Below are 27312 nucleotides of genomic sequence, written 5' to 3'. Positions count from 1 at the left end.
TGCACTTTTAAAAAACACGCTACTCACCTATAAAAGTGGCAAACCTCTGATCTGCCCTGTGACAAAATGCAGTATCTGCCTCTCTCAGACACAGGCAACAGGAGAGTGGACAGAGTCAGAAATCAGGGAGTGAGAGAGTGGGGAATGAAATGCAGCAAAGGAGTCACAGGTTGGATTCTGCTTCCTGCTTTGAGGACTGTAGCCTCTGTACATGGGGCAAGCAAACTAACCAATAGGCCACCAGTGCCCCTCTGACATTTTCATAAAATCCCAATCCCGTCTAGTGTAATTAAAAAATTAAATCTATGTTTAGCGCAGCAGACTGCAACATGTGCTTGCATTCGACTTTAGACAGGTAAGAATTCAAGGAAGGGCAGCCAAAGAACAGGCAAACATATCTACGTCAATTTATGTTCTGTGAAGGTGAAATATGATGTATCAGATTAAAAAGAGTGGGTCAGACCATGCTAAAGTAGAAGAGAATTATCCCCCATATTTAATTGAAGACGCAGTTTTGCAGGATTATAAAGATGAGTTTTGTGGATACAACAGTTGGGGATTCATTGGCTGTCTCTGACATCTGATTGGAAGTTCAGATATTACACTTGGAGCATTTATGACCAGTCTAAAAGCAACAAATTAAAAGCATGAATGTACATGTAATGATTAAAGATATTATTGAGAGGCAAAAGATTCAGTTTATCCCCAAAGCAACAGATTAATGAGGAGCCTTGACAAAAACAGACAGGGCAGCAGGTTTTCCTTTATGTTTTGGTATTCTCTTGTGGACACAGCTGAACATAAATATTAAAACATAAAAAGGTGGATTGCATGATGTAATATCCACCGTGGAAAGACAGGAGTAACATTCATCAATTTTCAAACATGAGAAGTTCCGAAGGAGAAATACACATCTTCTAAAATCTGTAAAAGCATCGATACAAGGCAATGGGGGGAAAAGGAACATGCTGAACTCATCTCTGTTTCATTAAGTATGTTATGTTGTGTTACTTGTCCCAGCCAGGAAACACAACTGTTGTTCCATAACGCTCTGCTATTGGACAAAATCATACAAACACAGCATAACCTCTGAACACAAAACATTGTATATTTCTCTCCCCCAATGGAGATAAAAGAAGCGTCACAACTTTACATGTAAACTAAACCTCGTTTCAACCAAGCAGTCCTCTATGGTTCAGTACGGATTGGTACGATAAAACCTGATCTTGATTACAAGATCAAACCATACCCTTAACCATTCCTGTATCCTTAAGTGGTAGGTGGGATGTAAGCCAGATTGGGGATTGCCACATCAGCTACAGATTAGGGTGACATCATAGCAGGCAACCTTTAGGGTCGGCTCAGTACGCTTGGCACTCCAACAGAAGGGTAGCAAAAACGCTACAGACAAGTTATTTGGTATGATTCCCAACTTTTGACAGTGGAAATGCAAATACATGAGTACTGCACCCGACTTAACTGAAGTGGACCGCTTGGTGGAAACAGGGCTCTGTTGATCAGTAAGTGCTTAAGGGTTATCATGAATATATATAGATATTTAAAAAAAATGTTGTAGCATTAAAATAGTTGATCTTCAATTTTATTTATTCTGATATTCTTCACCTGCTGTCATAAATAATCCATTCTGTAACTTCTCTCTGCATTGGGTTTAAACATCAGGATGTAGGTGTTTGTACAACGTCAAAGGGAAATGGTAGGTCTGATCATAATCCAGATGTAGACAGCATTGAGCACCCAGAATAAAAACAAAGGGTCAGAGCCTGAGTGTGTGGAGCTGAAGTACAGTGTGGCATACTGTTGATCATAAAGTAAATAAGAAAACAAAAACGCACTCACCATCAGTAACTTATGTGGGCGCTGAATCCTCAACCAAAAAAATGTGTTTGAAATATTTCAGGACATCACAGCAAAATCTTAAACTTCCACTTCTTTTTATTGCCACAGACGTTTTCAGGCGAAGGCCCTTCTTCAGTGGCTTCAGGTAAACCAACGGGGGTCACTCACAGCTGACATATATTAAGACTGATTAAAGGCCAGGCTGCTTCAGTACAGCAGCGTCTGCGGCAATAAAAATTTAGTTTTTTGGTGGGCTGTCCTGAAATATTTTTGATACTGTTGATCATACAACTCTGAAATATATTTTGTGCTAATAAGTGTTTCACTTGTATTTCAATACTAAGAGCCACACTGTCCTTGTATCTATGTACATAGCAGCATCAATGACACCTTTTTCTCATTGATGCTGTGAGGTACAGTACCTCTTATCTCATGTCGCTCATATTTAGAAGATCAGAGGAATGAGTAACCACTTATACTGAGGTAAACAAGATGATCATGAAGGCTCATCTGTGAGCAGTGATTTTCAAAACAATATAAATCTTTAGAGTCATGCTGTGTAATGTGTCTGATGAAGGTACAGCCCTGTAGTTGATTTATTGAACAGAGATGGGCCAACAGAGAAAAAGCTAATGGTGACATGGATTTAAAAGGAAAGAAAATCTTAATTTGGGTCAATAACATTTTTAAAGTTCAGCGAGAGCTCATCTCTGTAAATATAAAAACGACAAGATCAAGAAGCCTTTTGGAACAAAATACAAACGTATACACAACTAAGATTGCTACAAATCTGGGTGAATCACTAGAACACAGATAACCTCGTACTCCTGTTCAAACCACGTGTTGTTAGCCCTCCTGTGTGGTGTCTGCAAGGTTCAGCTGAAGATGGAAAATCGACACAGACAGTAGTAAACAAGAGGTTCTTCAAATTCTCACCTCACAACATGCAGGCTTGTGAAATCTGACAGTTTTTACTATTTGGCGTTGCTTTGAGCATCCATAAGTTAAACATAAATCTGAAACTCATAGCTCAGGTGCATTAGTCTTTAAAAGACCCCACAAGTCATTGTCGATCAAATCATAGCTTTGAACACGCAGAATGGCAGCACCAAATGAATGCCTGTACGAACGTTTGCAGTCACAGTGAACTCAAACTCAACTGGCATTTTAGTGCCGTGCTCAGAGATCCCCCTCCTCTCTGTCCTAAACTGTCAAATCACAGCGCAGGAGTCTGGAGAGCAGATCAAAAAGTTCTAAGTCCGGAGAGGAAGCCAGTGTCCCAGACCTGCGAAGAACTTCCGTATGTTCAGGAGGTAGAAGTCCACGTTTTGAGCAAAGTCGGTGCAGATGTTGGAGTAAGTGTCCACCAGGGTGCAGTACAGGGCTGTCCCGCCTATACTGATCACCACGGTAACCAGACACAGAAGCAGCAGGATCAGGCAGGAATCTCCTCCTACCTCATCTACAAGCAAGAAATGGACAAATGTTACATGCTTTGTTTTGGTTTGTCAAAATGTTGTGACAATTATCTGTTGCAGAATTGACCACCAGTGTAGCTGCTGTGGATCGATCCTACCACATACATTTCAGAATCAGAATCAGTTTTTATTGATAAATGCATTTACACATACAAGGATTTGTTGGTGCTCTGATTGGTCTGCTGTCCACCAATTAGAGAGCTCCCTCTCATAGCAACGGTTGTTGGGCTACTTCCGGTTATTCAAACTTTTGCCTGGGCCGAGCCTCTTCAGTGCGTCGCAGTTAATAATGACCCTAATTCACTACATGGTTAAGAGCTGCTTGCTGTGTTAGATATACACATCGTGTATCGATCCCCTTGCTCCAGAAATGGTGTTTGAGTCATTGGAGTCCAGAGGTAGGTCAGTAGAGGCGAGATGGTTAGCAGCCACATGAGAACAGCTAATGTTAGCCAACTTCACTAGCATCAGATGTCAGTCATATTGGAAATTATATTAACCAGTCTTTAGAGACTTTGAGTTATCCTCATACAGCCTACTGTATCTCTGTCCTTAATATTTCACTGAAGCCAAGGTTTGAGAAGAATCCAATCAATTAAATATTCATAAAAATCTTGGGGCATTTTGAATTGTTTCTGACGACAAGCGATTATGTCTGACCTAGCAACAGTAGCTAAGGAGGGCGGGGCTTGACAAAGGGTCAATTAGCAAGGAAATATAGCAAAAAGTAAAGTAAGAAGCTAATAATCAGCAGTGCTCCTGCTGACAGGGAACTTAAATAGAATCAGGTAAAAATATAAAAAGCAATATAACATATGTGATGTCTGTACATTTTAATAGAAATGTAATCATGATGTGTAACTGTACCTTGCTCAATGCCGTCCTCTGGCTCACTGAAGCGAACTTTACGTTTGGAGTTCTGTTTAGTGATGATGTCACTGGGGGGAGGAAGTCCATCCAGAGATGCTCTCCTCCTCTTCAGAATGGACACCAGACCATCTGCAGCCGAACTCTGAGGGACAAACACACAGAAACAAGAGAAATGGCAGCTAATGTTTTCCTCTTATTCTTCTTATAATCCTGTTTTTCACTTAACCCAGAACATGATCAGGACAGAGTGTACACAAAATACATCCCTGCCATTGGTACGTAAAGTAGTGAACTCACTGAAATGGCTCCAACAGGCAATACATATAAACAATCAAATACATATAAACAGAGACAGATTTACTAAAGAAGGTACCGCTGTTTAAAAGATATTCATTTTTCAGGCCTTTTTGCCTTTATTGGATAGGACAGCCAGAGAGGAAGGAAATATTGGGAGGACAGAGAGGGGGTGACATGCAGTCATGCAGATGATATTATTCTTGCCCAAAGTAATAAAACAAAAAAGTATAAAGATTGCCAAGTTTTTTGTTTTATTAAAATCATAAATTGACGTTTATCTGTTTCATGTTTTGTGACACTAAAATATTCCACATTATCATTATCATCATCAGCAGTCTCTGTCTTTACTCTATTTAATAAAACATCTTCAAGGCCGTCAATGTAAACATATCAGAGCATTACTTTGGCCAGTTGTCATCATGGGTAACCAATGGGTGAGCTCCAGAAACAGTCTGTGTAGCCGTGCAGTCTAACATCAACATGACCTGAAGCCTGTCTTAAACAAACTACAACACTTGATAATTAGTAAAAGGTAGAGATCCACCGATTGGGAAAATCAGGACAGATACCATCCATCCATCCATTACCTATACCGCTTTTTCCCGTTCAGAGTCTCGGGGGCTGGAGCCAATGTGAGATGCGACACGACGCCAATCAATCACAGGGCTGACAACCAGCCACACTCACATTCATACCTACAGCTTATTTAGAGTCACCAATTAACCTAACGAGCATGTCTTTGGACTGTGGGAGAATCAGAAATACTTGATTAATCCCAGAGGGAAATTTGGAATCCCAGAGACAACCCATGCATGCACCGGGGAGAGCATGCAAACTCCACACAGAAAGGCTCCTGTCCAACAGGGATTAGAACCAGGACCCTTCTCACTGTGAGGAAAAGCCATAAACACTGCACCCCCGTGCAGCCTAGAGCCAATACCGATGTTAAAATAAAGATTACCAATGTGTGTTTCATGAATTCTTTTAATGTAAGAAACCCATAATGCTAATTTTCTGTCATGTTTGAGCATGAAAACAAGTCAGAGTTTGTTCCCTTTAAATAAACCTCTTCTCTGAACCAGCCGTTAGATCAACTAGGTGCCAGCATTCAATTGATACGACACAACAAGTACACATTGGCTACTGACACGTTATTTGCTGATTTCTGTCAACAGAGCCAATATCGGCCAATATCGACGTTACACCGATGCATCCCTAGTAAAGAAGATAAAAAAGCAGAAAATATTCTCATTTGGGACTTCTGTCTAATGTTTAAACATCAGTTACCATGCACAGTCAACAGAGGTCAGCAATGACATTAACACCAAGCAGAACTTTAATACCTCCCACCGCAACCAGAACCTTTGACCTGATTATAATCTCTAAACAAGCCACAGAGCAGAAACCACACAGCACGGTGCAGACTACTGAAGTGGAGACAATTTTCAATCTGTCAGCCTCATCTGCTGCGGTAGTTTATAGGTCAATTATTTACTGTGCTCAGTGGGTCAATAGGAAGCGCAATCCTGCAATGCTCATCAATTTCAGTCTTATCTGTAAATAGGTTTATTTCAATTTATAATCTGATGATCAAAACTCTAAGAGCGAATATTAGACTAGTTTAACTTTTACTGCTACAATTAATCTTACCAGTCATACTTAAAGTAAAGTATAATAACTAAAAGTTGTTGCTGCTAATATTACACATACAGTATGTTAAGCGACGATCACTATTACATCACTATTACCCCTCCAGTCAAAGAAGATGGTTTGTTCACCATGAGTCTGGTTCTGCTCAAGGTATCTGACTTTCTGAAGTTTCCCTTTCAGCTGTTAAAAAGGCTGTGCTGTGCTCATGGTGGATTCATGTCGGGTCTCTGTCAATAATAATTCAAAGTAGGGATGCAACGATGCATCGGTGAAACGTCGGTTTCGGCTGATATTGACCTTGTGGACAAAACATTGGCAAATACCGTAAAACTTCAAACAAATCAAAGCTCCTCCTGATTTAAGGCCCAGTCCCTAGCCTGGTGTTGGTGCATGTTTTGACAAATAAAGGCACCTGGGGGGCATTTAGTGTTGAAATAGTTTGTGGGGAGAAAAAGCAGCAAGACACAAAAATTAAAGCTGAACTTCAACATATGTGGACAGGCCATGAAGCAGTCTTGCATGCTACTTTACGAAACAACAACAAATGACTGATTTATGTCCTCATTTTGTGACTAGTTAAATATTCTTTCTGGTGTTTATTGTATAGTCTTTCTCATCTTTGCTGTGGACAATAGCCCGGGCAATTAATAGGAGTTTTACGGTAATGTGGCATGGACCGATGTCAGTAGACGATGTTTATCTGTTGTTTCATATTCATTCATGATGGCATCTAATCCTACTAACTGCTAACAGAAGAAGTCACCTGTTGAACAAACTCTGCTAAACATGTGTGAAAATGTCACTTTGGGAGACTTGAACCAAAAGAAGCAGTCTTGTTATTTCAATCATGGTTTTCACAATTGGTGCATCCCTACTATATAGAGTACAGTCCAGACTTACTGTTTTTGTAAAGTGTCCTTAGATATATTCTGTTATTATTAGGTGCTAAGTAAACTAATACACTGACTGATCGATATTTATTTTATTAAACAAATTACAGAATGGACGTCAATTATATCAAAACTGAGAGCCTGCAGCCATGAAAGAGGCGCCTTAAAGATGTAGCTGAGCTAAATGCTAACACTTCTTAGTTAAGGGTGTTTACATGATATTGTTGCTATTATTTGCATCCAAAACAAACTCTACTTCTTTTAGCTCAATGGTCAAATCAGCATGCTAACATGCTCGCAATGAAAATGACTCCATGTGTTGCTGCAGGTATAATGTTAACCATGCTAACTTATCTTAGATAAGCATGTTAGCAGACTTGTTAGCACTAGCTTGTTAGCACTAGCACAAACAATGCCTGAGGACGTGACTACTTTTGCAATATTTGGCCCTAAACTTAAGTTTTAGAGAAAAAACTGACCTGACTATGGCACTATGACTTTGAAAAAAAAAAAGAGTTCATGAAAAATCTCTTGTATATCCCGGTAATCCAAGCTAACTCTTGTTGTACATTTGTCAACTGTAGTAAAAACAACACATGTTGACCTTATTGTGGCACTAGTAGTACTAAAGTCAGGAGTCACGTCAGAAGAAATAAATCCTCCATGGATCCTGAATGTCAAACAATTATTAATAAAATCATGCTTAGCTTGCAAACAGCTCAACAACTGGGTGCTGAAGCCTGAATAAGTCAAATAAGAAAAGAGGAGAGGGACAACCCAGCAGATGTTTCTTTTTATTTCCACAAGGATGTTTCAAGCAGAAGCTGTTCTTCAGCGTGTTCAAGTGATTTTCTCCCAGTCCAAGACAAAAATTAAAAAACAGAAAATAGAACCTTAAGAAACATTCAACGCCACAAATGGTCAAGTACTCCAAGAGTGTATTCCCTGCTATCTGAGAGAAAACAGTATGTCCTTCTCACATATAACAAGGTGTATAAAGAGATCTAATATAGAGCGGTGTCTTGTGTCTGCAGCAGGTCTCTGTTTAGGCCAGGAGAGGAGTGAATAAGCAGTGAGCATCCACTGAGGGGGAGGTATTGTGGCTTCACATGTTTCTGGCAGCTCGACAGTTTTCTGGAGGTTGAGTTTGGAAAGCAAACAGCTGGCTGGGAGATTTCAAGATACAGGATCTGTAATACAAGACTAACCTCTATAGCCTGTCGATGCTGCCACCAGTCGATGATCACTGATCTAGGGTTAGTCCTCACTGCAGTGGGCAATGTTCAATTCAATCCCTCTCTTTCCCAGAATTTATAGCTCTCTGCAACTCCCACCATCAAATAATTTCATAAATTACTCAAAAAAATAAATGATCTAAAAAACAATGACCGTGTTTATATGGAGTTGAGAATCCTAGTTATGAGCCTTATCTCTGGGTTTGATCATATTCAGGATATGTTGTTTAAATGCACACAAAGAAACCTTTGTAATTCATATCCCTGTATACATGATAATAACCAGTATCCTGCTTTCTCATTACTACGTCTTATTTGGGAAAACGGTGTCCTGTTGTTCACCACAGACTTTAATAGATCAGCATTTTATAGCTTTCTTCCCTCTAAACTTTCAATTTCCAATATATTTAATTCTTTCATTGCTGCTTCCATGTCTTTTTTTTTGACGATACGTCACTTGGCTCTTGGCTGAGGCCGTGCCTGCGCAGGTAATCAGCAGCTGTCAGAAACCGGGGTGAGGCGTACACATGCCACAGTATCCCGTTTTCTTTCAGAGTTCTCCAGGTAGCAAAAATCAGGATAAGGGCTCTGAAATCATGATATGATGTTTACATGCACAAACAAAAATACTTGAAAAACCCAATCAAAACCAGGATACTCAAGTCCATGAAAAAGTCTCAGTAAGTTATTCCTTCATATTAAAATATTAAAAGTTTGTTTAAAAAAGGATGTTTTTCTTTCTGCTATTCTGCAAATGTATTCCACCATTGGGTATTTCTTCTTTTTTTTTAATCTGAATTAAAGGTGTAGTGACAAAGATAATGTTTCTTATCCAGTGACTGAAAAAAAGGGAACAAACTTGCAACAAACTTGTTTAGTCAAAAACTCTCAAACCCTTATGTATTGCATTGCAAAATAAAGGCGTCTGCGTCAAATCTCTGCTGGATTACATAACTGTTATGATCCTGACCTCATCGATGTCTGCTTGTTTGGAATAGCTTTTATTACATTTGCAACTCTGCTAAAGCACCAGGCCCGTCCAGCTCAGTGTCTGAGCCGGGTCATGATGTCTTGGCTCTCAGTCTCGGATCAGTAATCTAGCCCATTTGGCAGGCTGAACATCCCAAGTGTCAGGCCACACCAGTGACATGGGTGGAGGTTTTGGGACATGGAGAAGTTGGAGATGATCTCACTAAGAGACCAGGGAGAGATCATTTTAGGGAGTGTCCCAGCAAAGACAAAGAGCTGAACAGGACTAAAACAATGCAGCCCATATGTATTCAGGCTGAAAGAATTATAGGCAGCATAAAAAGAGGAGATCAGGGAAGGGAAGGAAGAGAGGGAAGGAGGAATGCATGCAGGAGATGATATACATATACAGGACGGAACAACGAGACACAGAGCAGGAAATATATTCATATTCTTCCTGCAGGGAGCTTTTATACATTTATCTCGAACTAAATCAGGTTCTGTGACAGTCTAATAATGCGGGGTAGCTATAAAACAATAATTCACCCTCTCTAGTAATATTTGTCAGATGTATGAGCAGACACAATATGCATTCCTACCCCCTCTGTGTTGGACAGCTTGGCCAGGTCCTGATCTGAAGCCTGGGGAACTCCTGTCGGCCACTCCACCTTCACCTCCTCCTCCTCTGGCGTCTCCTCACACGTCTCCTCATCTACTCTGTGGCCTTCCTCGTACCTCTCTTCTCCTCCATCCTCCTCCTGACGTTCTTCCTGATGGCCGGTCTGTGGTGAGGCACGTTCTGAATCCGAGCTCTTTGCGCTGTGATCTTGTTCCTCATCCTGGTGTGTTGTTTCCGGCTTGTTGACTGGCATGTGGGACAACAAATGACATTGGTTATTGGTTATTGATTTTTACTCCTCCCTTGCTGTGTTTGATCTCACGGCGTAGTGATACAGAGGCCCTGTGGAGCAACATGACTCCATGAGTGGATTAGGAGGTTAGGGGAGGTTTGAAAGAGGATTAGAGGAGGTGGTGGAAAGTTTACTCTATTCTCATTTGTTCGTCTTCTTTTTTCCATCGACTATAGGAGAGGTAAAGTGGTAAAGTTTTTTAGTAAGTCACTTTTGTTTTATAGTCCTGCAAACACAAAGAGGTCAAAATAATTGAAAGCGATGGAAATGTAAGAAATGTTTATGTAAGCAACTCAAAGTGTGTATGCGTATGTATGTGTCAGTGTGGACAAAGCGTAGGTCTTATGCATCCGCTGAGTCGGCATATTGCATCTCTGTATAGATAGCACCAACATTGAGTCATGTTTTTTTATTGATTGATTTAAGTTGTTATATGAAGTATTGACATTCACATGATTTGAAAGGCTATTTAGCATATATTAGCATGCTAACATGCTAAAGTAAAATATATATTGACATGATAAATATTTTCCTTGTTGTGTGAAATTTGTCATTGTTAGCATGTTAGCATGCAGTTAGCATCTCTCTGCTCACTTCCAGGGAAGTAGATGTAGTGTTTACATGTTTAAAGTCTTTTTACAGTCTTTAAAAGTGGAGGTTTAAAAGTGTACGTTTATTTTTACAGGTAGAAATGCATGTTTACCGTTTTTATGGCCGGATTGTAGAGCCTCATTGTTGCTCTGAATGTCTGTCCAGGTTATTTTTTCTTCGTTCTGTTGAAGAAAACATGGAGCGCAAAACGTTAATGTTTATGTTGGTTTAAAATGAGCAGAGATAAATATATAAAGATCATATTTACATGACTTACCTGTTCCACACTGATGGAGGGTCTGAAACACAGAGGCAAAGGAAAGTCAAGACAGAGAAAGAGTGATAAAGACAGTCAATGAGAGACAAAAGAGACACATAGAAAGGTAAAACTAAAGAGTAGACATGGTGTAACTAAACATATAAGAATGCTAAAATATCATTCAGGCCTTTCCAGCTGGAGTTGGCATCCATTTCCCCAAATCATATACACCCTAAATGTCTATGGGCTGCAATAACATACCAAGAGTCACATGATGGGGTGGGGCACAACAGTATCTGGCAAGCAGACCTGCGGTATTTGTCTGTCTCTGATGGAAATCACAATCCTGCGGAAATCTTTTCTTCCCTGTTAGGATATTGATTTTTCCAACCAAGTCCCATGTGTGTGTTTTCTTTTTATTCTCAGTGTGCCTTCATGCATTATCAATGAGTCAGCTTGGACTGGGACTCCACACTGTTTTCACATGTGAGACAAAGATTGATGTCCGTTACACTCGAACAGAGTGGGCACTTAAAGGTATAATAAGCGACTTTAGATGCAGTAGATGTAGCTCTTTAGCACCAGTCTCTCACACCAAACAAAACTCCCTCAGGGCACCACCTCCCCTCCTCCCCCGCTGCTCCTTTAGCACTCTGACCGAGTGCAGCCGTTTGAGGGACCGATCTCAATTCTGATGTGCAGCCCAAAGAGGTTTTGGTTCTAATTCCTTTTAAGTAGTTTAGACCAAAGTTTTATCTTCAGTTCAGATGGTCTGTTGGTTCTCCTGCAATTGTACTCGTGCGACGACACTCCGCCATTATGCTGACAAACAGCGTCTCTGATTGGGCTGGACTGTCTCTCAGGAAGGTGTTCACATGGGACAAAAACATGTAGGAAACATGTTTGAGCCTCTGAGTTAAACGTAAACGAGCTGAAGGAAACATCGTCCCATCAGTGTGAACACAAAGCTCAAAATAACAAACCAAGAGGGGGTTTGACTTTTTTAAGGGATTCATTTCTTAAGGATATATTTATTTAGGATGTATTCGACATCTGCTATATTTATGTTTAAAATGTTGCATATAGCATGTATCTGTCTTCAGCATGATAATGCTGATCGATGTGTTGTGGTATACCTGAGGTGTGTCCTGCAGATCTGGCCGAGAGTCTCCATGTGTTCCTGACTGATGGAGTCCGTCTCATCAGGCAAACTGCTTTCAGTGTTCTTCTTTTCCCTCAACTGGCTTTCTGCCAACACACGTGGAGTACAGGTACAAACAATATGAATAAACTAACCTCTATTACTTTCAATTATGAAAATGAATGCATTTATGTTTTGGCAATTTGTAGAACTTGTTTTCAAGGCCTAACGGATATGGGATATTTGGGGTCGATACCGATACCAATATCAATATTGGGGAGAAAAAAAATCAGATACCGATATATCGACCGATAACTTTCTTAGCTCTATGTTCGAATTGTAGAGCTGGATAGATATAAGTGTACACATTTATTGTGTTGATCCCTCAAATGCAGTTATCAAACACTTGTGGAAAAGATGTATAACGATGACAAGATGGTCACTCAACTCTAGAGAGTGATAATGCTCGTAATCCATATAGCACACTCTGATGGTGAAAGAGAATTGCTAGTTGAATAAAATGAAACTCAAATGTTATGCTTTTATACTGTTGAATAAATCTTATATTGGCAGATATCTGAGATTAAATAGCCGATACCGATAGTCAAATATCTGCTGATATTATCGGCCGGCCGATTAATCGGTCTGTCTCTACTTGTTATATATTATAAAGGAAAGGAACAGATGCAAGCAGTACCCCAGTTCTCCTGCAGGGTGTCGAGGTTGGACAGCAGACGTTCATGGTAGAGTTTCTCCAGCTGCAGAAACTGAATGGCCCACTGGTCTGATAGCATCACTGGTTAAAGACACCAACTTAGACTTTCATTCTAAAAAACCTCTGATTAGTTAAAGCTCAAATTTCATTAATCAGTTTTCACATTAAATTATATTTACCAGAAAGGTTTGGATTTAATCCTGACAATATTTCTCTCCATTAATAGACATCTTAACAATCCACGTTGATTCTCTATGAGTCACAAGATGTAAGCCTCCTATTTGATGTTTATCTGCTATCTGCTATCTGTATTTGTATGAATTTTCATACATTCGGATCTTGGTAACTTTTGTTAATGTAGGAATTTAAATCTTTCTACCATCTTAGGTTGATTCTTCTTTTAGGTCTGTGTAGCTGTAATATGTGTAAGACCCCTCATAGCAGTAGATCTATATTTGGAAAGGAGCCAAGTGTATGTTGAGAGCTGCAAAGGAAACGTGATTTGCTGAGGCTGAAGAAATGTATATGTCTGACAGTTCTAAGTGACGGTAATATCGTCTTTCTAGCTTATTAGAGGTGTACTGTTATGACTGTATTGTTTGTCTCCATTTCTGTTGTCTCCGGCTCAGGTGAAGCTGCTGATTACTCAACAAGCTGCACCTGGCCTCAGGACTTAAAGGCCCAGTGCTTCAGTAGGAGAGAGGCTTTTGGATTAGGGACTGCTGTGTCTCTCAGTCAGGTATTGTGCGCTGTTAAAATGAGTTTTGAGTTGATCTTCTTTTAGAGATTTAGTTTGTCTGTCTGGAAAGTAACAGTGTCATTAAAACAATGTTTCCCTGTTTACATGTATTCCTTTCCTGATATCCTCAACATCAGGGTAACTTCATCACAAATCCTCCCAGTTTATATGATAACATGTATGTTATCTTTCTTTCTCCTTGCCCTCTTCCTCACCCCTACTGACACACTGTCCTCATTTCAACATAACTGGCTCACAGCTGTTGCCAGGCCAACGGCAAAAACAGAGCCAGAGGAAACTCCTACTTCAGGACTTCAGGGCTTTCATCCAAAGTATGGGGAATACCGAGTGACTAAGAGAGAAAAACAAGATGGGAAACAGGCGAATAGATAAGAAAGATAAATAACAAGAGTGTTTTGTCCTCTCTCATGATTTGCATATTTTAAAAGCTTTTTCACATGTACAAACAAGTGGATATTCTTGTGTTTGTCACTGCAGGATCAGTGTCCTGTAATGTCCTTCATCAGAACACAACAGGAGACTAAAAGAAGGACTTGTGCAGCCTCACAAGCAGTAAACCCTCCTCTCAATCAAATGAGACAGAAGCAGAGTGCATATCATACTTTTTCTTTTTTTTTTTGATCATCATATGCACCAGTCTGGCTAAGCCACAGGCTCAAATGGAAAACACAAGTGATTGGTAAATGTCACAATGAATGAAAGTAGAAAAGATGATGTCACTGTGCAGCTGAAAGGATACAGTCCTCTTTGAGCGAGTAGGCCTCTGCGATCTGAAAGAAAAAAGGATTCAAAACATAATAATTAAACATGAGTCATACCAGTGCAGTTTATAAAGCATTTTACATCATGTGTGATGTGAAGTGAATTTTTCAGTGTTCAAGATTCAAGATTAACTTTATCTGTCCTACAAAGTGAGAAATGTGTCTTGGGCTCTTCACTCAAAAGACAACAATCAACATCATTTACATGAAACATAAAAACAATGAACATTAATAAATAACCTAATGTAACCTTCACAACAGGGCCCTAAGTCTCTAACTAGACTCGAGCGAACTACCAAACTCCACTGGATCGCCAGAGTCCCTCTGCACCTTTAAGAAAAAGCTAAAGACTCAGCTCTTTATGAGTACCTACGTTCTGTACTGAATGATATTGATGATGGTGATAGTTTTGCTTAATTATGATGATATTTAGGATGGTTGTGATGCTGATTAGAACTCTAAAGAACAGCTGTGCTCTGCCTATGTTCACATCCTGTCAGCACCTTTGTGTCGGATCAGACTTAAAGCAGTTTGTTTCCACTTCCTGATGTTGTTTCCTCCTCTCTAGATCCTTGCTTGTGTTGTACTGACTCTCTGATGTACGTTATTTTGGATAAAAGGGTCTGCTAGGTCAATTGAAGAATTGTATATGATAATGTCTAGAAAAGTTTAAGAATTAAAATAACATCAGGTTCTTAAAATACAAGTTCAAAAACGATTATAGTCCCTATCCTGTTTGCCTCTATTTAAAAGCTTTACAGACACAGGGATGAATGAATTTTTAAACCGGTTCGGTCTCCAATGATGAACTCTGAACCTCTTACCAGAGGGCAGGAGTTCATAGTCTGTATGTTGAACATGGGATGGGACACTCACAATCTCATTGGCTTTCCTAAGAGTAGCCTGATGTGTGATGTTAACCTCTCATTATTTTTCATGCTGTCTGAATCAATCGAATCAGTTTGGCTCTGCCTGTTAAACCAAACGTGGACATTTTTTTTTTTTTGTTAATTCGCCAAATTCCTTGAGAGATGAAGATCACATGACAAAAGAGAAAGAGCCAGTCACACACCCGAGCAAACATGAAGTCACATGAAACTAATTATGGTCTGGATTAACGTGTCTCTCTTTTCTTCTCATCCACTTTTTATCTTCTATTCTATAACCTGTTAAGATCATGACAAAGTCAATCTGAAGCCAGGGAGGTTTCAGCTCCTCGGCTGTTCTGATGTATTCAATCATACCAGGAAGTTTTAGAGCCATAACGTTATTATCAATTCAAACTGATTTCCAGGTTTTAATGCTCACGTGATTAGGGCGATAATATGTCACCAGTTAGGAGAATTGCTCATTCAGATTATTTAGATCAAACGTGCCTTATTCAGATCTCTTTTATGAATCCCTAAGATAGTATATAAGCGTTTCCATGTAGAGTCATTTATCAAAATAAATGCTAACTACCAGTGTGTCACTACATCCTGAAGGAGGCGCAAGCAGATACGCGTTGGTGTATTTTAAATGTTTCTAACCCAAATGGCAACCTCCAGTCTTGCAAAAAATGAAGCCTGCAGTTTGTCGAGTGTCCACTTGAGGCTGGCTGAAATTAATATGTTTACAGCCTGGTACAAAAAACGACTACTGATTAGTTATTGTCACCGCTGGCACACACCATTTTTAATGGCTCCATTTTGATTCCATGAACGATACGTGTTATCCATAGTTAGGCGCGTAGCTGACCCGATTGACAGGTGGGTGCAATGTTATGGTTCGTCAAGAGGCTTAAAACCCGCCTCAGCTCCAGCTCTCAGCCCGTCGTTAGGTTGACTGAAAGTTAGGCTGAGACAGGATTTCCAACATGGCGGCTGCTACTGATGATCCTCTGGAACCCTCTGCTGTAACAGATGGCTGACGTCACTCAGGCTTGGTCTATTCATATTTACAGTCTATGTTCTAGCCACATGAAGGCCTTTAATTTCAAACCCACCTGAGTACCTGCATCTGGATCAATTATACCAATGTTTTGTGCTCTTAAGTTTTCCTTTTTTAAGTGGTTTGAGGGATACCACAAGAGGTTCTGTTCATCCACAATACACATACAATCATCCCGCAGCATCTGGTGAGGAAACTGGCCCCCCCTTGGTTTCAGCACCCCCCTATGTAACTGGCTGCTTGACTTCCTCACAAACAGACCCCAGTCTGTGCGGGTGGGCAACAACACCTCCAGTGTCATCTCCCTGAGCACCGGCTCCCCTCAGGGCTGCGTCCTGAGTCCGCTGCTGTTCACCCTGATGACCCATGACTGCTGCGCCAGGACCACTACTAACCACATCGTGAAGTTTGCAGACGACACAACAGTAGTGGGCCTCATCCGTGATAACAACGACATGGATTACAGAGAGGAGGTGAAACATCTGGTTGACTGGTGCAGAACCAACAACCTGACCCTGAACGTCGATAAAACCAAAGAGATCACCGTCGACTTCAGGAGGCGCCAGCCCAGCCACACACCACTCCTCATCAACGGCACAGCAGTGGAGAGAGTAAGCAGCACAAAGTTCCTGGGGGTGCAGATAACAGACACTCTGACCTGGTCCCTTCACACCGGCGCTCTTGTGAAAAAAGCGCAGCAGCGCATGCACTTTCTGCGTCGGATGAAGAGAGCACACCTCCCTCCTCCTATTCTCACCACCTTCTACAGAGGCACTATAGAGAGCATCATAACAAACTGCATCTCTGTCTGGTCCGGAGCCTGCAGTGCCTCCGACTGGAAGTCCCTGCAGAGAGTGGTGAGGACGGCGGAAAAGATCATTAAGACTCCACTTCCTCCCATCCAGGAGATCGCAAAGATCCGCTGTCTGACCAGGGCTCAGAAAATCAGCAGAGACACCTCCCACCCCCACCATGGACTGTTTTCGCTGCTGGACTCTAGAAAGAGGTTCCGCAGCCTCCGAAGTAGAACTTCCAGGTTCTGTAACAGCTTCTTCCCACAGGCCATAAGACTTTTGAACAGGAAAAAATAATCCCTCCATTCCCCCTCAAACCCCCACACAGGACTACCTCACTGGACTGTAAAACACAATATAACGTGCAATATATTTATCTGTACAGTATTTTTACTCATAGTTTTTCTTTTTATATCTATTTATATCTGCACCTTATTTTTATTTTTTATATGTAAATACATGCTGCTGTTTTTATCCTGCACTACAACGAGCCAAATGCAACGAAATTTCGTTCTTATCTGCACTGTAAAGTACAAGTTTGAATGACAATAAAGAAAGTCTAAGTCTAAGTCTAAGTCTAAGTTCGCTCTCTTTTGAACTGTTAACTTCGCTCTTTTAGATTGACTTATAAATCCATGGACTCTGGTTGGTTGGTTTAATTCATTTCTCTGCTCAGACTACTGACCACAACTCTCTTCTGTACAACTGCATCTCCTCAGTCGAATCTATGTCTTCAACACATGTCACAATCATCACAATCTTTGATTGATGCAAACTGTGGATAGACTTCTTTCTTGTCACTTCTATAAATTCACTGCTGTCACTATGATCTTAAAAAGAGCCGAACAAACAGAAGCTCTGCTAGCTGCAGGCTCAGTGAGAAACAGACTGTTTATTTATTCACTTACTTAGAAGTCTGCAGGGTCTTTAATCATTTCATTTATCTCTATGTGCAATACACCCTGCCTCTTGTTGGAACAGAGTTGCAGACTGAAACAAAAGTTTCACTTCAGAAGGCATTAACAGACGAGGAACCTTTGAGGACAGACGTGTGAAAGGTTCCCCCCTCCAGTGATCGAAGAAAGCCCCCCCCCCCCCCCCCCCCCCTCCCCCAACAGTTTCTGTCATCTTAGATTAATGAACTGATTCAGGCACTAACAGACAGTATCCATGTTTGACAGCTTTCAGTTTGATCAGGAGCAAAAAAAAGTGTTATCAGGACGTACCAACGTCACCTCGAAGCCCTGGCTTTAGAAACCTCACAGCCCCTGATGAAGAGCGCGGTCGGGCCCCAGACGTTGTGTTCTTTAATGCATTAAGTAAATAAATGAGTATATCTTTGGGAGCCATAGTGTTGCGAGCCTTTGTGCATCAAATCTAGTGATTTTTAAGAATGAGCCCCTGAATAAGTGATGTGCCTGTGTTTGGTAACTTTGGAAACCCCCTGACCCATTTGTGTCCCTTACAGGTTCACTGACTGACTTCATTCATGGTAGAAGGAACTTATTGCTTAATATGCAGATATTCATTTCTTAGTAATGTAATGACCTGGTTCTATAGATTTCCATTCATACATATTATTATCAGCATTTGTCATTAACATAGTTTAGCTGCAGTTACCCAACAACCTACTAAAATTTAATATATTCAAGCCATGGAAACACACACGTGCTGCTTTGATACATCAAATTGTTTTGTTTTCCTTTCTTTTAGGGGGCTCTGTTCAGTATTTAATAAATGAACTAAGGTAATGAAATATTTGGTGCACCAGAAAAGCAGATGCTAGCAGATATAACCAAATATGGACCCTTCTATGAAAGACTACGAACATGTTTCTGCTCAGAGTCAGCCTGCATGCCAGACATAGTTATCTGTATGGTAACATCATCCCTCACACCAAATCCCTCCTAATTGATGTTTATTTATGTTGTAAAAAGATTACTCTTACAGTCACACGTCATGAAACTGCTCTGTCAGGGAACTATTTGCACTGCGTTGCCTCTCCTCTCATTTTATTTGAAGGAAAACAGCTCTATGATTACTGCAGTAGGTTGTTGTTTGATGTTTAACTACAAGCGTCCTAAACCGATGAGAAAGCTGAAACAAATGAATCTTAATGTGTAAATAATGTGTATGTGTTGTTGGAAAAACCGGGTCTGCAAAGTGTCGCACGTGGAACATGAAACCACTGCTGGGATCCCTTTCAACAAACCACAGAGACCAAACTATATTTATCACACCTCTAATTAGTCTGTTTGAATTCTGAACACGTGATCAGAGGCGGGGGAGGTGGCAGGAGACGAACAAAAGAGCAGAGGGTTGCCAGTTCAAATCCCTGCACCTGCAGAGTAGAGCTGTTGCATAAATCCAGTTGCTATGCTTAAGTGATTTCTCCTCGAGCAGATGAATCTACAGAGAAACGTTCGAGATTTAGAGACAGCTGAGCCTTTAAATTATAAACCAAGCTCTCTTCTTTGCAGCCTCTAACGAGCTGTTTTGAGGCTTTACTAGCTCGAAGGGCTTCTTTTAACTGTCTCATCTAACTGAGAAAACATTTCTTTTTTTATCAGGTCATACTGACGGCAGATGCAGGCATACAGAAACGCACAAACACATGTAGACGCATACACGCCCACACAGAAAAATGTTGTCTCGCTAATGAAAGACACAAGATCCCTGTTGATTTGGGAGAAAAACTGCTCCCACCTTCAATTAAAGATTTAAATACACACCCACACACACACACACACACACACACACACAGACAGACAGACAGACACACACCTGGTGCAGGGAGTGTGGCAGCAGTGTGTAGTCACTGTTGTCTCTGAGGGACTGCAGCGAGGCCAGGAGTTCCAGGCTGGGGCCCGGCGGTCCATCTCCTGAGACACTTCCTAGAAACGCAAAACACAGACAAACACTAGAATGAGATACACCTTGTGTTTCAGATGTTCACTAACAATAACATGATAACTTCTAGGAGGGTGTGTGAGTAGATTCTGATCTTTGCTGCAGTGTTTCTGCACAGTTTCTTTAATCCATCAGTGATAGAAATGTAAACTTAATGCATTTTACATTGTTACCTGAAGGGGCAAAATACTATTTTAATAAATCAGTTCACTCTCCATGAGGAGTATTACTCAAGCCAAGTCAAAATGTGTAAAATGTTCAGAAGTTCTTGAGGACCTTTGGGAAGTTTAACAAAATAACTTTAATGATGTCGATTAACAAAGTCAGGATTTATTAGAGCTTGGTCTAAACGAAGGATTAAAAGTGCCCTCAGCTTTGATCCTGCCTCTTTAGATCAAAGACATGAAATAGAAAATCACCGGAGTCTTCTACTGTTTATGTGTGGTAGGCCAACATTAGCTCAGTTTTCTCAAACTAGCTACATCTCACTGACTTCAGTTTGGAGGTCCAGTATGAAAGAGTTGGTCATTTAAAGAGTTGTAGGCAGAAATGGAATAAAATATCCTTAAAAATGTTTCAATTATTGTTTTAGTACCTCAGATAAGATGTGTTTCCCTATTGTTACCTTAGAAAGAGCGTTTTATATCTACAAAGAGAACGTCTCATCCACAGTCTACCATGTTGCTGCTACGGTAACCAAGAGGGGACAAACCAAACACTAGCCACAGAGCGATTTTTCATTTTTGGAGGTGCTGCTCCTTTAACAGGCTGATGATTCTACATTTGAGATAATAGACTTTATTTCTTCCTTGCTGAGACTTAGATGAGAAGGTGAACACCAATCACTGTGTATGAAGATATTACCAAAAGCCAGCTAGCTTAGCATTAGCATAAAAAGGGGTTATTAGCAAGGGTTGCTCTGGCCGTACGCAGTAACTTTTTCAATCTTCCCCATCGATGCTGGGAACCTCATGGTGATGACAAGATCCAATAATGTAAAAATAGCCAACATGAGAGCACGTACCCCTTAAAGCCCCTGGAAACCTGACTTTAAATATTAAAAATCCATATGTCATATAAAAATGTAATGTACCATAATTTTGCCATTTTTACATTTACATTTTTTGCTGAGATTAAACTAATAACACATGATATGTTGATTGATAACAGGCGAGCTTAAGAAGTGCTGTGAGGTGGCTTTTTCTACATCTGGACAGATGTAGGTTAGCTGTTTCCCCCTTTTTGGATTTCTTTTTAGCGGATATGAGAGTGGCATCAGTCTTTTTATCTCAGTAAGATAAAAGCTATTAAACATATTAACCTTTATGTCAAGCTGTTTCTTTTATTATGTTACAAAACACAACAAAAGCTAAAAAAAAAATATGATTACAAAACTGGCAGCCAGTTTGTCAGTCTGCTTGTATTTACCCTGGTGTGTGTGTGTGTGTGTGTGTGTGTGTGTGTGTGTGTGTGTATGTGTGTCATGACAGCCCCTGCAGATGTGCTAGATGCTAACGCTAACTGACACGCATGCTGTAAGCTCAGCAGGTTATGTCAAATACCATAATCCAAAGTGCTCTCCTATATACTTTCATCATGTAGGTTCTTGATGACCTGATGATGTTTTAGTGAACTGGCGCGAGCTACAAAAAAGTCTAAATTTGTATTTATGTAAAGTGACAGCATGTCAACACACGCCTGCAGCCATTACTACAACAATTAGTCACGATTAGCCGCAGCTGTATGGTGCGACACTTATGTAACTTAGCCTACCGGCTCAAGCTGTATTGTAAATTACAAACATCCAGGAGTATTGGCTGTGACTTCCTTACAGCTTAGTATCATCCTGATCATCTTAAGCTGTGTTTTTTCCGGAGCACTGCAGCAATTTGTGGGAAACGGCGATTCACAGATGGATGATAAGCTTTGAGCCGTTCTAAAAAAGGCCTCCATCAGCATTTCTCTATAGAATAATGTGTCCTTCTTATGTGTCTCTCTGTTTGCTATAAGATTAACAAAAAGCCAGCTTAGAGCTTTTTAAAGATATTTTATCATCAATCTTCAATAATTGAATGTATTTAGTAATATTAGTAATATACTTGAAAGGGTCATCATTAACATCCAAATTGCTAAAACTGCAGAAAACCCAACACCCCCACGAAAACAAAGAGATAAACAAATATAAAATTCACACATCAGTCATGAGTTTGTACCTGTGGCACTGTCTAAGCACACTTCTTCGTCTTTCTGTGTAGTTCCGGTGCCAGGACCTTTCGGCGGGGTGGCATTTTTGTTGCCCATCACTTCTGTTACTGCAGCGACCTTCTCCTTCAAGTCAAGGGTCCCAAAAAGTGTCTCTGAGACCCTCCAGGGGGCTCCGGCTCTTATTCAGACCCTCAGTAGAAAAAACATGAATTGTTCCTGGCGTTTTTCAGAGCCTCCTCCGAGCGAGATAAGCTAACTTCTTTGGAAAGTTTGAGTTGATCGAAGCTCCTAGAAAGCATTCAAGGACTGGACAGCACTGGAGAGTGAGGTCTCAGCAGGTCTGGTTTGTGATCACTCTTGATGGAGCATGTGATTTAATCCCTCAGGCCTCTCTCGGGTGGTCAAAAAAAAAGGAGATTTGAAATGTCCACTGTAGTCTAAGAAGGCTGGACTTTGGATGATGATGTTTTAATTTTGTGCAGACTTTCCACATTCCTCAGAGTGGTTTATTGTGCTTCTTTCTCTTCTCTCTCACAAAGCATAATTCAGAGCGCATTCCTTCTTGTGTCCCCGGGAAGCTGTCAAGAAAAATAAAAACATTTTGAAAAATAGAACATAATAATGTACGCCTAATGCAAAGCACAATGTAAAGAGAGGGAGAGCTCACAAAAACAGAGCAGGAGAAAAGGGTTGAATGCAAAGAGAAGTGGCATGCTGGTGAAATTGCAGTTACATCACAGGCGGAAAGGGTCGTCTTTGTGTCATACTATGACTACACATTAAGACATGGCAGACTGCTCTGTGCTGAATAACTGAATAACTCACTTGAAATTTACGTCACAGTAGTCTGTGGGTTAGAATAATTAGCAGTGATTATGCAGACAGACTACACACTGTACACCACTGATAATGTATTATTCCACTTTGTTCTACAAGCAGGGAGGTTCAAAAGTGGGAGTCAAGCACTTTAGCATTAATCTTCATGCAAACTATTGTAGCATTTTAAGCTGAAGAATAGAATAGAATAACTTGGAGGCTGCACTGGGAATTAGCGACTGAGTAATGTGCTTCATGTTCATTCATTCTATTCATCAGGTTTACTTGAGTTTGAGAGAAAGGTTGTAAAGAGGTCTGCCCTCCTGACGGACACAGGCAGGCCCGCCCACAGAAATGGCTGGGCCCCTGAAAGGCCCAGTGGATGAGTACTCTGACTATATCATTTAATAATATAAAAATGTGTGTTGGATCATAAGTGCTAGCCTCCTGGCAAACAATTGCCTTCTGAGCCTGCCTCTAATCAGCATTTGGAGCTGGCTGAAAAAAAACTTACTGTCTGGGTCAAATTAGCCTCCTGTCTTTCCTGGCTTCCTGACTATTATACAGGTCCTGTTATGGCTACACAGACAGATGTTACTGGCCTAACATTTAAAGGGGACATATAATATGAAAAATCTTCTTCTACAGTGTTTTTTGAAGGTATATTTGGGTAACCTGAGTGTCTACTGACCCACAAAATGTGAAATTAAACCCATCCAGTCCTTTGTTTGTGGTCTGCATAAGTCTTACAACACGGAGAAAAATGCTCCGTTTCAAATTTGCTCTCCTTATGACATCACAGTGGGATTCTGGTATAAAAAAAAAAAAAAAACCTCTCTTCCCCTGGTATCTCCACCCATGGACTCCACCCCCAGCCTAGAACAAAACTTTTGCACAGGTCCGCCCTTTTCTTTTCTCGCTATACAGAGGAGTGATGTCTACCAGGAAAACTCAGGGGGGACTTATTTCATTTAAAGAGACACACACACCAAAACGGAGCGTTCTGAGAGAGCTGGTTTATACAGGGTCACAAACCTCCTCTGGTGCTTGATTCATGTTATATTTTGACCAAAGCACGGCACAGATGTTTCATTTAGACCACAGAGGACTGTTTGAAAAGGTGGAAAAGGGGGATAATATGTCCTCTTTAAGTTCAATTACATTACCATTGCAAAAACAAAAAAGGCTCAGGCTCTACAATTTTAGGAAAAGGGATTACATTTTCATACCTTCAACGATAAATAAAATGTGTATCTTTGTTGTAATTATCAATTGTGGGTCTTTTGGTAAAAATGTGTTGTCATTGCTTAAATTTGAGGAGGAGCCTTACTGACTGCTAACTATCTACTTTATAAAGTGGGAGTAGTGAGGTACATAAGATTGATTACCTCATACAACCCCACTTCCAGTTACCTTAACTATCACTTTAAGGCGTTTCAAAGATGTTAAGGATTACTGTAAGTTTCTTGCCTAATGGCATTTCACAGCACGTTCACCAGTGTGGACCTGTACACATTGACAAAAGAATGAATGCATGACCTTTGAAAGGGGCGTCACTCTAACTTCCAGCCAGATCTTGTCACTGTAATTATTATGAAGAGACACAAAATAGTATTGTCAGTGGTTTTATGTTTTTCATTTTGTTTCCATGTAAGTTCAATTTCCTCCCTTGCCCTTTGGCATCAGAGACAGCTCCTTGTGTCTACTCAAGGTAAACACCTGCATCCTTCTGGGTAAGCCTCTCGCTGGGAACCAAATCACAAATATGTAGTGTTGCACATGTTACACTCATCTACCAGCTTGTACAAAAAAAAGCACAGCTTTAGGTTTGAGATGAATATATTTCCGCTTCATGAAACCTACATTCAGCCTGAGTGGTCTGAGGGCATGAAAGCTGTGGGATACAGTGTTCACACAGCATGTAAGCAGTCACATGAGCGTCGTGAATTCTGCTACATGGAATGTGACATAAAGCACACACGCTGGGAGCAGAGCATGACTCAGTATGTGCAGCACAAAATGAAGGGATTAGAAACTCCAGATGTAAATCTATGTAAATGTTACTTAAATATGGTATGACAGTTCTGGGTTTGCTTTTACATTGTGATGCTTCTCTAGTGAATTGCTACAATTGCTTCCTAAATCAATACTAGACCAACAATTATAATCACACCAATGTTTTAGCCTTCTTTTGTTGCTAACTACTTTCCATAGCAGCGTTTTCAGTTAAATGTACTTTTCCTTTCAGGCTTCCAGTGTTCCCTGATCCTTAACACCTGATCATTTATAATAACTTATAGAGTCAATGGGGATAGCTTGATATTTCGCTTGTTGAGTGAGTGGATTGACACCACGTGACATCACGTGTGTGCATTGCCCAAAGACTGTTAGCTTAGCTTAGCTTAGCATTAAGACTGGAATCAGTGTAATGAAAAGCTAACCTGTCTCTGAAGAACCTGCAGAGCCACAGCTACCTTTTTTGCTGACGTACACATGTAGCATGTTTTTTAGCTAGTGTCAGCGCTGGTAGGAAGATATTTTACAGAGCCAAACCCATTTCCTTCAGGCTGTGCATGGTTAACTTTCTGCTGCTAGTTTCATATTTATAGTACAGATGTGACTCTGTGGTGTTGGTCTTTGAAGCTATGGTATAAAAATGTGATAGCCTACCAATCCTTTAAAACTATTTTTTTTTGCCCCTTTAATTCATTTAGGCTACTGCTGGTGTGTGGTTCTCAAAATCTTTACTCCATAGCCACAGAACATCATATGTTTTTGTTTTTTTTTAAAGCAGAAAGTAGGCTAGCTCACCATGATGTATAACCTTATGCACATTGTAAGTCTTGTTGTTTCAAACGACTTCACTAAAATATAAATGCAGGCAGCCTTCATAAATAGCTTTCCAACCATCATTTTGCTTGGGTACTTGCACTTTGTAGCTTTTTCACAACTCTCTCAGACCTGTGCTTCAATTTAATTCATATGAAAAACATATAACATACATAGCCTATATTTATTCTACTATTATTTCTACATTATCAAACCAAGTAGGTACTAGAGAGGATTCAATAAATATCTTTTAAATAAATAAATGTTCTGTCGCTAGGGTGCCCCAGTGACCGTGTGTGTGCACGTATACGTGTTTTAGCCCTAGTGACGTAGTGACCGTGTGTGACGCTTCGTGCGCTCGAAACACCTCGCGCTAATTTTTCCTGCCTTCATCTTTTTTGTGTCTGAGTTTTTCTTTCTGATATTTACCTCTAGGACAATAAGATGTAAAGGTGTTTAGTTAAAAAATAAATAAATAACATGATATCATCCTGATGACAGTTGCTCTATCATGTTGTTTTTGTTATTTCTTAAATATTTCCTCCACATTTGGTCTCTAGTTTCCTTTATTTTCTTCCAGCTCTCGGTCTTCAATCCGTTGCAGGAGTTTTTCGAGTTGCTTTAAACATATCCAAAGGTTTGTTCACCGTATATGTAGGCTAAGTTAATATCACATCATTACACAGCAATAGGATGGAGAGATGCACTCACCATATAGGATGATGTCTCCAACATCAACGCCCTGAAACTGAGTCGTGTTCCGCGTTTATACCTTCAGCATCCACGCAAACCTCAATCTGTCTCTCACACTCTCTCATGCTTCTTGTTTACGGTCCAATCCGGGGATTTTTTTTCCCTGCTTGCCCTCATTGCAAAATATATATTACTGCCTGTCTTGTTTATTTATTTATTTCACCATGTGGAGGAGGCTGCCATCTTCTGGCAGCTGTGTCACACTGGCTCCTGGCTGTGTGTTGGTGGTTATGTAACAGCAGATGAAAGCGGTCATATGATGCGGGTGTTAAGCCTATAAACCGTGGATTACACTGGAACAGTGGAAATGTACAACATTTTCTGGTTTTATTGTTTATTTTACAAACAAAGACGAGGAAAACGCATTTGAAATCACTAGACCTATAGCCTGAATTTATCAGACTGATGCAGCATATTCTGTGTCTGTGTTAGGGTCTTTTCCAACATCTTCTTCACCATCCTCTTCATTTTTATCAAGTAGGCTGCTCACTATTTATACAACTAATATCGATAAACCCTGAGGGGCATACCCGGCATCAGACATCAGAGGAATCAAGGCTTCCTAAATCATTTTTAGAAAATATGACAGGCTTCAGAAATAAGGCAACACTTAAAACACTGCACCTTAAAGAAGAACTTTCCATTTCCACACAGAACCACATACTCTATGATAGATGCAATGATTTTTTAAA

General features: G+C 40.4%; 1 protein-coding gene across 1 annotated transcript; it reads right to left on the bottom strand.

Moving 5' to 3' along the window:
- Positions 1-743: 743 nt before the first annotated feature.
- Positions 744-26739, bottom strand: cnstb (consortin, connexin sorting protein b). The gene is made up of 11 exons (XM_020631449.3): positions 26579-26739; positions 22231-22800; positions 19892-20001; positions 14363-14393; positions 12846-12932; positions 12144-12255; positions 11026-11047; positions 10861-10930; positions 9846-10111; positions 4203-4347; positions 744-3319 (listed from the first exon to the last, which is right to left on the bottom strand). The coding sequence occupies exons 2-11, from the start codon at positions 22316-22318 to the stop codon at positions 3111-3113; spliced, it is 1140 nt and encodes a 379-aa protein (XP_020487105.1). The 5' UTR covers positions 22319-22800; positions 26579-26739; the 3' UTR covers positions 744-3110.
- Positions 26740-27312: the final 573 nt, after the last annotated feature.

The sequence above is a fragment of the Labrus bergylta genome, chromosome 15 (assembly GCF_963930695.1).
Source record: "Labrus bergylta chromosome 15, fLabBer1.1, whole genome shotgun sequence".
NCBI classification, from domain to species: domain Eukaryota; kingdom Metazoa; phylum Chordata; class Actinopteri; order Labriformes; family Labridae; genus Labrus; species Labrus bergylta.
This window is presented reverse-complemented; position numbering and strand designations above follow the sequence as displayed.